This window comes from Lytechinus variegatus, chromosome 11 (genome assembly GCF_018143015.1).
Source record: "Lytechinus variegatus isolate NC3 chromosome 11, Lvar_3.0, whole genome shotgun sequence".
NCBI lineage: Eukaryota > Metazoa > Echinodermata > Echinoidea > Temnopleuroida > Toxopneustidae > Lytechinus > Lytechinus variegatus.
The window spans coordinates 20,902,562-20,916,328 of record NC_054750.1 but is presented as its reverse complement, the minus strand read 5'-3'; the positions used below and the strand labels follow the sequence as shown (position 1 = coordinate 20,916,328).

The 13,767-nt window shown below is 37.4% G+C and overlaps 1 protein-coding gene across 1 annotated transcript in view; it reads right to left on the bottom strand.

Moving 5' to 3' along the window:
- LOC121423751 (coiled-coil domain-containing protein 78-like) overlaps positions 1 to 12,266 on the bottom strand; it is a 25,945-nt gene extending 13,679 nt beyond the window's left edge. The window contains 11 exon segments of the mRNA XM_041619235.1: positions 431 to 459; positions 462 to 516; positions 1,414 to 1,545; positions 2,527 to 2,649; positions 3,313 to 3,487; positions 4,461 to 4,657; positions 5,587 to 5,730; positions 6,257 to 6,417; positions 7,465 to 7,694; positions 9,374 to 9,544; positions 12,180 to 12,266. Of these exon segments, the coding sequence (XP_041475169.1) occupies positions 431 to 459; positions 462 to 516; positions 1,414 to 1,545; positions 2,527 to 2,649; positions 3,313 to 3,487; positions 4,461 to 4,657; positions 5,587 to 5,730; positions 6,257 to 6,417; positions 7,465 to 7,694; positions 9,374 to 9,486 (1,359 nt within the window). The 5' untranslated portion in view covers positions 9,487 to 9,544; positions 12,180 to 12,266.
- Between the last annotated feature and the right edge of the window lie 1,501 nt (positions 12,267 to 13,767).

Here is a 13,767-nt window from a genome sequence, read left to right as displayed (position 1 = left end):
CCTTCATCCTCTCTCATTCCTCCACCTCCTCATTATCATCATCACCACAATTTGTCATTACCCCCTCCTCATCCCATTCATTTTAACCATCATTATTACCACAGTCATCATCATCATCACCCTCCCCCTCATCCTTGTCATCATCACTAACATCACCCCTCATTGTCCCCATAATCATCATTATTACCATTCTCTTCATTGTTTCTTGGGTAGGCATCCTTGAAGTTTCTTGGTCCTTGGTATCATTTTGGATACCCCTGATGCCCATTATTTCCCCTTTCTCTACCTCTCATTCAACACCCCTCTACTTCACTTTCTGTTACCCCTTCAATATATCTATCTATCTATCTATTTATCTTTCTTTCTATCTATCTATCTATCTATCTATCTTTCTATCTATCTATCTATCTATCCAAGTGAAGTGTCTTACCTTGTTTTTCAGTTCAAAGTTCTCTTGGCTCCTCTCTCTTTCAGTTTGTTGTTTTCAATTCTCATGTCAACCAGCATCTTTGAAAGCTTTTAAAAAAGGAAACATAAAATGGTGATATTGAACACATATAATGAACTTCAACCATGAATATGACTGCGGATTAACCAGCAGTGGCTTCAAGTTATGTATGCTCTCGAACAAAATATTCAACAATGAAGGATAGTTTCATGAAAGTCGTCTGTACTGACAAATGTCTTTGTCCAACAATCACCAGAGGCAGTCAGATACTTGTGCCACTCAGACAGTCAACACCAATATCAGCATGTCAAATGATTAATGTTGAAGAAAATACGCTACTCTGATGCTCCTTGTACTGCTGTCAGGCTTAAAATCAATGGATGAGGAAATCTTTTTCACTTTAACACTGAGTACTTTGTGATGTATTGTCAGCATTTTTAGGGAATTTTTATCGATTGATTGATTGGTGGTGATTTTTTACCTGATTGCTAAGAAAGCACGAATGCTTGTAAGCAAGCAACCAGAGGACAGACGGCTTAAGGTCCTCTCCGAAGGACCTTGTACTGAGGATTAATACCTTACCAAAGGGCACTAGCCCGTCAAGTAGGAATCTAATCCGGGTCACCGGAATACGAATCCCTGCTCTACCGACTGAGCTATCGCGCCTCCTGTAATGCCCTTTTGACGCAGAATAATTGTGGAAAGCGATGAATCTGACGCCTTTTCTAGATACTACGTAGAAATGGGAAGTCACTTCATACTGTTTTTTTCCCCTATCTGTCATCATTTAGAAATTCAGAATAGAATGACTTAGTCTATGTAAGATAGAGATGGTTGAAAATGGGCCTCGAGAATGAATAGCAGTAAAAGGCTAAATTTTCTTGGGGTATGGCATATAGATACAATTCACACTATCTGCAAGAGTTGCAATGCAAATTGAAAAAAGCCCCACTCTATCGTCTTACCTTCAGTTTCTCTTCCTCACTGCCAATAAGTCTAGATGAAAGGTCAGTCTTAGCTGAGGCAATGTCTCCAAATCGGCTCTGAATCTGATCCAGTCTCCGCCTAAGGTAATCATTCTCTTCCTTCAGCTTCAACTGAGAAAAATAAAAATGAAAAATGTATGATATATATTAAATTACATACAATACATTAACATCTTCATCAATGAATTAAGTATAATAGAATAAAAGACATTGAATTACTTAAGTAAACCAGGGAAATAAAAATTTGTGAGTAGGATAATGAATGATTACGATCCAATTATTGCAGTTTTCACAATGTGTCTCAGGAGATGAAAATCAATAAAAAAATATAGATTTTACTATCCTGATGAATGTTTATAATCCAAGCATTAATGGCCTCACTTATTTCCTTATAGATATTGTACTACCAAGGTAAAACAGTATATACCATTGCTTAAAGGTCAAGTCCACCTCAGGACAATGCTGACTTGGATAAACAGAGAAAAATCAAATTAGCATGGTGCTGAAAATTTCATCAAAATCAGATGTAAAATAAGTTATGACATTTCAAAAATTGCTTATTTTTCACAAGACAGTGATATGCACAACTAGGTGAGTCAGTCGATGATGTCCATCACTTACTATTTCTTTTGTTTTTTATTGTTTGAATTATACAATATTTCATTTTTTCATAGATTTGACAATAAGGACCAACTTGACTGAACCATATAGTATTAAATAATGCTAATTCCACATGTTCAATTAATCATTGTATCACTTGACAATGAGGAGAAAATCAGAATATTTCATATTTCATATAATAAAATACAAAAGAAATAGTGAGTGGATGATGTCATAATCTCCTCATTTGCATACCAGTCAGGATGAGCATATAACTGTTTTGTGAAATTAAGCGAAACTTTAAAATGTCATAACTTTCCTATTTTGCATCCGATTTTGATGAAATTTTCAGTGTTATGCTTGTTGGATTTTTCTCTTTTTATTCAAATCAACTTTTTGTTGGGGTGGACTTGTCCTTTAATATGTCCCCTGCTTCTTTTGTCCAGGTAGAGCACCTACATTCATCTCAGATATATCTTGTTGGTGACTTACATTGTCTCTTGCTAACTTGGCTTGGTCCTCTGTCACGTCTTCTCTTGCCGGCTCGGTTGTCATGGTAACACCCAGTTGACCTTGAAGGCTGATGAGCCTTGCATGATACTGGGTAATGAGGGCCTACACAAAGGGGGCAGGTGATTAGATGGTAATAACGTTAGCAACAGTAACTATGACACATCCTGTCTTTGAAACGTGGTATGAAGCAATATTTAACCAGATTTATGTATGTTATCGTGGGTTTTATATGCAATGATAAAAAACAAGCATGAATAGCTAGGCATACTGCACAGTCGACCTGGGGTGGTGCAACAACAGGACTGGGGAAGGGGAGGGGGATACAACTGCTCTTTATGATTTATCAAGTAATGAGGAAATAAAGGAGAAAAAGGGGATATATAGTGATAAGTAATAAAAGGAAGAGAGAGGAAAAAAAAGAGTACCCCCAAAACAGATGTAGGTTTTAAATGTCAAACTTTGAATTGAGAAGTAATTAAAGCAGTAGTGAACTTAAGTGCACCCTCTTCTGTTTCTTACATCTGCAAAGTTCCATTAGATATTATGGCATGACTGGGCATAATGCACAAACTTCCTGGGGGTGGGGAACGACTACCCCTGTATGGAATATGATTTTCATAGACCAAGGGCAAGATAGGTTTCCAGTTGTGTTTAACCAAAAAGTGCTAGAACTCTGAAAAAAAATGTGTCTCATTCACTACTCAAATACAGCTTCTATAGCCTTTAATAGTAGCTTTACAAGTCATGAATGAGAACAAATCTTACCCTAGCAGCTATATCATTCATGATGAAGAAGTTGTTGATCCTTGAGAGTTGTCCTGATACGATGAGAGATGTCTTGAGATGGAGAGGTTGGGGGTTTGGACTGAAGTGCATGATTGCCTTGGTTTTGCAATTGCCACCAATAGCATTCTCCAACAGACTGGTGACTTTAGATTCACTAGAACAACGAAGGACATACATGATGTTGATGATGTCATTATTTGCATTAAAGGCATTGGCTCCCAAATATGTCACATATTACAGAGCTGCCAACCTGAACAAGAACATTTCAGTATTTTCAAGGCTGAAAATCAGTATTTTAGTGAGAAAATTAGTATTTTCACAGTAATACCATAGGACAACACACAAACTTTAAACTTAAGAAATCAGTATTTTGCATGAAACCCTTGGTATTCTTCTCTATTTTCAGTACTAAATACGGAAAATCAGTACTACTTGGCAGCTCTGTAATTCACATATTTGTTCAAAATGAAAAGCCTTTCGTTCAGACTAAACGGTCTCAAGGTTGTTACAATTATGAGGTTGGATCTTAGAGAATTGCTTAGAAGTGGAGCAACCAATGAAATACCAAAACATACCATTAGTTAGGGGACAAAAAGAAAGATAATGATCGTGACACAAGAGATGCAATCAACTCTATAATCAAGTATAACTGTAAGTCTATGATGGCACCACCAAATACAAATACAAAAATTGAACATATCAGTTGTAGTTATCTCTTTATATAACACCCCCTGCACAAGTTTACTTTCCAATTGGCTAAATACAAATGAGAAAAAATGAGATTCAATAACAGTCTTCTTCTACCCCTAGTTGCATAATTTTTTCTTTACATCATCAAGATGTTTATTTTACTGTTGTTATAAGTCTTTTAAACAAATAATAATGCCAAATACTAAATATTCATTAACAATGTATACATTGATACCACACCCAGATCCTAAGTATTAACCAGGGAATAAATTTTCCAGCACTACACAGCAATTTGCTCCACATTTTATAGAGTGCTACATAAAAAACTTTTGTGTAGCAGATCTTTACCTAGGATTGTGCATAACTTAGTTGATAACTTTCCTCTTATGACCAAACATGTTAATCCAATTTGGTCATACCACTTATGCCATGATTACCTGTAATTGACTACCCTATCTGGATTCTGTCTGGTGGAAAGGTTGCTGATCAGCTGACCAAATGATGATATCGATCTATTCTGAACAGCGCCCTCTTTCTTGCGGAGCTCCTGCTGGTTCAACGCTAGTTTTTCGACACCAGGCAGCTCAACAAACAGGAAAGTGGATTCGTGGGGATAACCAAATTCTTCTTTCTCCTAAGAACATGGATAATGGTATTGCATTTAAAAAGTATCTTTAGTTTTAGTAAAACCCTCAAAAAGGCAACTAACTATTCAAATTTGATACTAGATTATATGAATGCATATGGCCTAAGACAGTTATGGTGTGCAGGATATAAAATAAAAATTCTATTGGATAAATTTTTGTGACTTCACATGTACATCAAATTTTATTTTGATTGGATGCCCATCAAAATAAAATATCTGTGCATATTCATCTTCTTTAAAATAGAGAGCCTCTTCTCAAGCATGGAATGGTCTGAACAAATTTTCATTCATATCTTTTTTAATAATAATAATCCGCTTTTATATAGCGCTTAATACATCTGAACGAGGTGTCTAAGTGCTTTACAGATATATTATTACCACTGTCATCGGATTCAATCAGTCATTCCCGCACACAATGTGTGTACATCCTCCACTCCCTGGGGAGTATTCCAGTCAGTTGCCGGTGAGGCACACAGTACTGGACAAGCTACAATGACTTTTACAGCCTACCGGGTACCCATTTAGCACCTGGGTCGAGAGTGGCAAAGTGTGGATTAACGCCTTGCCAAAGGACGCCAGACAGCGGTGGGATTCAAACACACGACCCTCTGTTTACAAGGAGAGAGTCAGAACCACTACACCAAGGCTCCTCCACGTAGCTTTTTTGTCGCTTTCTAACATCGAATTACTTAATTGGTAAGGTAATTGCTCAGAAGCCATTTTGAAACATGAGCCCTACGTGACATTTCCGAAACCACAGCTCAGGATACTGTTTGTTAGCTTTTTTAAACAGAAAACGGAATCTCTGAAAAGGCAATTAGCGAGACCTTGTTCTCAAAAGTTGAGAAGCAGTCACACTAAAAACCTATCTGGAATTTTTCATATAACACCTAACTTACTCTAACTCACTCACTCACCATCTTCAATGTAACCTCCACAAAGAGAGAAGACTTGGCTTGAGTGCGTCCATAGTCTGTAGATGCCTGCGTTCTCTCATTCAATCCCCGACTCAACTCGGAATATGCATCACTCTCAGTCCTCAATGTAGATTGTGTCAGGTCCTAGGGTAATACAGGTTTCAAGGGATACATCAACTTTGTCAAAAAGTAGGAAAATATGCTTCTGAGAGTTTGTTAGCTTTTTTTAAACAGAAAATGGAATCTCTGAAAAGGCAATTAGTGAGACCTTGTTCTCAAAAGTTGAGAACAGATTAAAGGAAAACCTAGGGGGTGTGTCACAAAGAATTAAGTGTGACCTATGGGGTGTTGTAAGGAATTTGCAATCAGTTGCAAGTCAGATTTCCATCCCAAAATAAATCATAAGTCTAAATTAATTGCAAATAAGCAATTGATTCATGGTCTGCTTCTGGCCTCAACAAGAATAAATTGATTTGCATTACTAGTATTTAAAATTGATCCATCACTTGTGAAGTACAAACAGAAACTTGCGATTGGTTGCAAGTACTTTCTTGCAATGCCCCCTCCCCTCTAGCATCTTGAGAGTGATTTTCACTGCAAATCAAATGAATGGATTTCAATAGCTTACAACGGTCGTATTGCTGACAAACTATTTTGTGAAAAGCCGTACCTTGACATGAACCCATTTCTTTGCATTGACCGTGAGTTCTCTGGGTCCTCCTCCAGTTGGAGTGCCTTCTGATTGCCTTAGAAGATCTCTAATGATCTCATTGTAGACTTCGTACATGCTGATTGTAACCTTGCCATTCATCAGGGCATCATTTCTGCTAGCTGTAAAATAAACAGGCGGATAAATGAATCAGTTATTGCATAAACACAAGAATACAAAATAGAGATGAAAAGTTATAATATTCAGTTCTTGCATAATGCATATCACCATTTAACATCTCAATACCCTTCCAAAGGGATACGGATATCATTACCCTGGCTTTAGCCCGGGTACGTTTTTTACAGCACACAAGCATTTCAAGGAGGAAATTAATATAATTAAATTAAAATAATAGGTACCCATTACCTCACCTGCATGACCTACATTGTAGCTATCTTAATCAGGATATGGGCTCCGAGACATACAAACATTAAAGATGAGAGAATGCCGCTATATCAATGCTGAACCTCTGGGCAGGTATTCGATTAAATAACATTGATAGAGCAAATAGTTTACTAATACCGAGTAATTTACTTGGTTTAAAAATTTACTGACTTTGTATTACAGTTCAATGCTTAGCAATTTACTTCATTAAGTCAAATTATATGGCATAATTCTTACTTAGAAGCATTATCATAGTGCACTAAACAAGAGTTGTTTATTATTATCATGGTCTTGTGTAGACGAGCCTAGAATGCATTAACTTTATCAAACAACAAGTAAAATGATTACATGTACATGTATTATAATAATAAATGTGCTGATCATCTACTTGCCTATTCAGTGGTGCAATCTCTATGTATTTTCTTAGTTATAACAGGAATAAACACATATGTAGGCCCATATTCAGGTTTGACTTAGACCATGGTCCAAATCTGTGCTAAAATTATGGATAGCCAAAAGTGTCAAAATTTTTAATAAGTTGTACGTTTCTTTAATTTATTGTGCTCTTTCCTGATTCATCGATGGTGAAGACAATCATCCATCTATACTCCCTAGACAATTATGAATGATTTGAGAGCCAAATGAGCTGAAATATGATATCTCTACTGTTCGTGATTTATGTACCAATTGGCTATCCATACTTAAACCACAACTTTAAACCCGAGTTTAAGTTAAACCCGACTTCAGAATACAGGCCATATAATCTTGCTTTGGTCTATACTCACCCCTCTCTCTGGTATCGCCTAGCTGATCAAAGATCCCTCTCACGGCCATATGGACCATGCCCAATCTGGATTTCCCATCGCCAAACAGGGTGTGGCTCTTTCCGGATCCGCTCTCTCCAATGCTCAGCAAACTGCAGTTGAAACCTGCCACCACGAGGTCCACCAAGGATGACACCGATTCCTTGTAGATTGTATCTGTGGTGCTGTCATCATCGAAGATGGCATGGAATCTACAGGGGTGGGAGTGGTCACAAATAAAAATATCTGAAAACAGCTTAGAAAAAGTCTGAAATAGATAGACCTCCCATACTTTTTGTACAGAGGAAAGCCAAAAATAAGCTGAAATTATTAAAGCTGAAAATCAAAACAAAAAAAATCTGAAATCAGCTAAAAATCTGAACTCTCACACGCCTGAATCGATGATATGTTGCAGAGATAGAGGTGTGTTCAGAGAGACACAGTGAAAAACAATACTTGTCTTTACTTACACAAAAATTTTTTTAGCAATTCGATTTTAATATTCAAAGAAGTGATGAATACGATTGCATCAGGAAACAACCAAACATTTCGTTAGCAAAATATTTACAAGGTGATAAACCAGCTGAATAGACATATGTATCGATCTGTAAATGTAATGGTAATGACTTACTATGGGGTTCAATTTATCACATAAGACATTACTAGGAAAAGTTAAAAATTGGAGCATAAGTTTAATTAAAGGAAATCTAAGATCTTAGACCAGTGCAACAAACATTCTTTGACACCAAGGCAAATTCTCTCATTGTTTAGAAATGTACTTTTATTTTCTAGGATTGAACTCATTTACTGAAATGATCATGAATGATGCCACCAGGTTTGATACCACTACCATTAGAGCCGATCTTAGAAGTAAAGACATGAGGAAGAGTATGCAGACCTGTTTCATTAGAAAGTGGGGAAGGGGGGAGGTTTCAATAATATCAGAAGAATGTGGGGGTAACTCAGACCTGCCAACTTTCTACAAAAAAACAGGTATTCTTAGAGGGAAAAAAAAAAGTTTTTTTTTTACAAAGAGTAGGCCTACCGCTATTTTAAAAATTTGTCTCAACTTTATAATCACCAGCCTGTTGTAGTGAGATCTGTGAAAAAAATTGTGAAATGACTCTACTTGAAAACTTGATAATTCACCCTTTAAAACATGAGCTCATAGGCAAGAATTTACTTGTTCTTTTCATGCAACAAGTTCCTGGCCCATCAGTGATTTTTACCAGTCTGGGACTGTCAGACTGGCGCTAGTATCACATGCTGTGTATAATATTTACTCCATGGTCGGAAATTTTAAAAAAGGAACAAATCCTACCAAAAAAGGTATTGGTGTATTCATAGCAAAAAGGAGGAACAAATACTCTAAAAAGAGAACGATTGGCATGTCTGGTAATAGACAAAAAGCTTCGGTATCTGTTATGTTGGTTGTTCAGCTGAACTCCGTTGGCTTCACTCACCAAATACAGAGACCGAAGTTCTAGCGCGATCTGTACAGGGGACTCAATGGCCATATGCTTATGTACTGTACTTAAGATCGGATAAAACGGGGAAGTGAATTTGCACGACAGCCCAGGTAAGTCACTGTTTTTGTTCCTTTTAACTTGATTTTTCTCCATTTTTTGGCAATTAATGCAAAAAGGGAATATTGATTTGCATTTTGGTTGTGTTAATTTTCAAAATTTTTATTCATTAAAGACAAAAATTGAAGAGCCCTGACGGGGGGATTTTGCATTGAAAGTCCCCTAATGGTGGCTGCATGATAGCGAGCCGTCTGTGTAAGAGGAGAAATTTAAAAAAAAATGTTAAAAAACTCCTCGAAACAGACGACAGCCAGCTGTCTAGTTTGGTAACTGCTTTACTTTTACCAGGAACAGAGAATACTTACGCATGGGCAGTATTTGTTTCATCCTGCTTGATTTTGCTGCCTTGTATTTTAAGATTATGTGCACCCTCTCCCCTCTGCGGTGGGCGAATTCTAGCAAGGACATCTATGTTCATCTTCTCTGTGGCACCTTGGATCAATGTTGCTCCAAGGTCATCGTTCTGCCAGACATCTCTGACTTTGAGAGTCGGTTGAAAATAATAGAAAATGAAGTAACAAATTAAGAGCTCACTTTCACCTTCTAGGGAGTGTTTCACTGAGCACTTGTTTTGAGACAGTCGGATGCAATGATTTCAAATCAATTATTATAACGTAACACTAAACAGTACTTTTTCTTCACATTTTTTTCCAGTTTTGGTGCATTTCCTGTCAAACAGAATAATAATCTTTATTTGGTCCATTTCTATGAAATAAAGATAAAAATCGATGAGCCCGTCGGGGGATTTTGCATTGTTAACCCCTGCCCTAGGCCTAATATTCCACTGATTCTTTAAATATTTTCCCAAACTCTTAGAATATTTCTGGAATTTTCTGAGCCATTCAATATAATATTAATATTTATGTTGTTTGGCCTATTCTGCGACCGATTGCGTGCAATGTTTTGAAATCAGCCGTGAATAATGTATACGTGTAAGTGTGAGGTGAGGAATTAGATACTGGCCCAAAATCACCAATTTTGAGCCACCAGAGGATGGACACGGAGTGCAATAAGGGTGAATAGTAAGAAATTAAGCAATTTTTTGCTCGTTATATTTTTTTCTTTAATTTTTACAATAAACAACTTTTTGATCCCACCTTTGTCACTCGGAATATCCGATCAACTTCACCGTCCCGAAGTTTGGGTACGGTACTGCGGCAGCCAGAACACAGTACCGGTAATACGTAGACCAAAAGCTTCAGTCTCTCTATTTTGGTTGTTCCGCTGAACTATGTTGGCTCCACTCACCAATACATAGACTGAAGAGCTTGGAGGCCCGTACGTACAGCCAACGCATAAATGAACTAGCATTTTATAGGTTGCGATTTAAAACTGTTTTTTTAAGCGAAATTTACAGTTTCATGGTTTCCATTATCAGGGAAATATAAGTAATTGTGTACCTTGGACCGGAGTTATTGATAAAAATCCTCTGGATGATCCAGAAACCTTTCATCTAAGACATTTTCACCTATTAAAACTGACGGTTTTTCTAGCAAGTTGCCATTTTGAATGACGTCATCATCGTTATCGTCTCGATATGTCGAATGTTGTCTGCTACCTGTGATCGCAGCGGTTTAGCTTGCATGTGGAGCAGATTGCATTATAATTAATATATCGAGAGCAATATCGATATCACATTCGTAAATTGTGGATACACTCTCCGTTCGTTTGTAATTTTGGCTGCTATTTTGGGAGTGATTCGGGCGTTCAAGTCGCAAGAAAACATCAGTAAAATACCATTTCCATACCTTTTAATATATATCTTTGACATTTTTTTCATGGATTAGAAATTATTAATTGATATCTTGTAGTCAACTGATAAATCCTTAAGAGTGTAAATTCGATGTAAAAAAGCACATCGAAATCTGGACAGTCAATCGAAAAAAGGGAGGGCATGATGATAATGCATGCGAGCTTACACTGACACTCTACCGTCTGTGAATGGGGATGATAGTAAAATGTCAGAAATTGTTGAATAAATCCCCAGGATTGGCAGGAACGATTGTTATTCCTGTCTACGGTAATACGGTAGGGTACTATCCTCGCAAACACTTAACCCAGGGAGTGGCAGTTTTCCTGACATCTGGGCACAGACTGGAAAAAAACGAAAAGTTCTCTCCTTCTACCCCCGTCTCAATCGGCCATTTTTGTTATGAATCGTAACAAAATGGGTTAAATGGCCGATCGAGACCAAGGTAGGAGAGAACTTTACTTTTCGTTTTTTTGAGGTTCCAGTCTGTGCCCAGATGTCAGGAAAACTGCCACTCGTTAGACCTTCATCCATATAATCTTGGCAAGTGCATAATTTCTGTTTTCACAATTCATTTGTAGATCTAGATCTAGAAATATTATTTTAGACCATAAATCATGCTAGTCCCGTGACTCACTTGTTCACTGCTACCATCTGGCCTGTGGAGAATCTACAGGTAGGACTATGAGTATGGACGGTATGCCAATGGCAATGCTGTATAGAGCACACACTCTAAAAAATCATTCAAATATCACTTTTGTGACCAAAATTACTAATTTTCATACAGTTTTAATTTATTTATCATTAGTAATGTGGGAATAATTTTGTATTCACCAGAGCGCTCAAAAACTTGAATTTTGGGCATATTTTTGTGTACGCCCTCTATTGGTGGAAAGTAATATGGCAAGAAAATTTTCATTTTTTTATCTCTATTTTTAATTAAGAAAAAATGATATAAAGAATCAAATTTAAATAAGAGCCAAGCAGTATGAATTAACAGGTCTAATGGAAACTGTCAGTGTAAAAAAATCAAGCATTTGCCCCAAAGAAAAAGAGAAAATAAGCCAAACATTGCCACCCTTATTTTGTCACACATGGAGATATAACTGAGAACAAGGTTATATTATAACCTTGTTCATTGAATGAGTGCCGTGACTGTATGATCAAATACCGTACACGGTAAGCAGCGGGAGGGAGCTCCCTTGCCGCCTGGCTTGGTTAGCAAACACAGACAGTGTGACCAGTGTAGAAATTGGCAGCTTTAAACGTATGTTTCAAAAGTCATACTTTTTATCGTAGTTTCAGATTTGATATCAATCACATAATAAATCACAGCTTGACATCTACCGTACGGTACTTACAAAAACACTGCAAAATATGCAAATTGATTCAACTCAGCTCCAGCTCGATCCCAAGTTGTCACGTAGCTGCGTCTCCTGTTGTCATGATACGGTAGCTTCGAACAAAGCAAGGAGGAAAAAGAGGTTTGGATGGGAGGGGGAAAAAAAAAGAAAAAAAAGGGGGGGGGGGGTAAGATGGATGGGGAAAATAAATGGAGGGGGTAATATTTTCCATAAATCTTTTTGGTTTAAGTTTTCATATCATGTTTTGAAATATTTAAAATTTTGCCCCCTTCAAATCCGCTGGTGCATGATATGAGTATGTCAATACGGTTTTCATATGTGGAATAAATTTGAGTTTCATTGAATTGAATAAACATGATAAATATTGATTTAATTTGTGTTCATTCCCTCTAAAAGAGACAATAACAGACTTACATGGATCTTATTTCATAAAATAACAATGAAGAGTATCGATTTCATGTTTGTAGATATGCCAATATCTCAATGCGAGAATAGAAAATGCACTTCTGAGCAGGTTGAAGGAAGTAATTTGGCAAATAACCCTTCCTGATACCCTGCACCAAATAAATCTAATGAAACACTAAAGCCCCTTTTACACCTTCACGGATGCAAAACTGATCATCACGGATCTCAGTCCGTGATGATCCGGGGTGCCATATTTGTATTTTCCTTGCATCCCCGGAGTGAGTACCGAGTTAACTGTTTATTAACACGGATTGTACGGAAAAGTACATGTACGGAGTGTACAAGTATAAGCAAGGTAGCAATACTAGGGATCCTGTTTGATATGCCTCCTGGAGCCAACACGGAATACCCGGATGGCCACGGATATTACTGGGTCTTTACACGGACCTTCACGGTTGCTCACATTCTGTACTGGGATATATCAAGTGCATTAGGCAAGTATTCTGACGATAAAATACATAGAAAAATTGACCTAAATATTATTTTTAAGGGCCAAACAATTATCATGATGATACAAATGCTATTTGTACCCAAAATGATAAATTTTTTACTTATCTAATTATACATAATATTGCAAAATATGCATAAAAATTTGCATAATTAATTAGCCGCAAACAGAAATACATGTAACAAATTTTCCCGAATGGTACATGTTATGCATGCAGGATTTTGCAGTATCCTCCCGGATGCATTCGGTAGCTACACGGATGTACAAGGAGGCTACAAGGATGAACACGGATGATTATCAGTCCGTGTACTCCGGGATGAAAAATTGAACATGTTCAATTTTTCTCCCGGACATGCCGGTACATCAAGAATGGCGCCGGATGAGTAGCCGGAGTGTACACGGTAGTCCCGGACTGTACACGGATGACTCCGGATTGACAATCCGGGATGATCCGTGTTGCTTCCGTGAAGGTGTAAAAGGGGCTTAAGGAATTTCGTCACTTGCGGTCATTAAAGTGTCATCCAAATCTCTCGAAAAATAATTTTTCTTACTCAAGTTTCCATCCCCTAATTATTCGAATGGATTTCTCAAATAAAATCGGGGGGGGGGGGAGAGGGGCCGGGGGCACTCGACCCAAAAAATGGTGGGGGTGTGTCGCGGGCGAGACAAAAA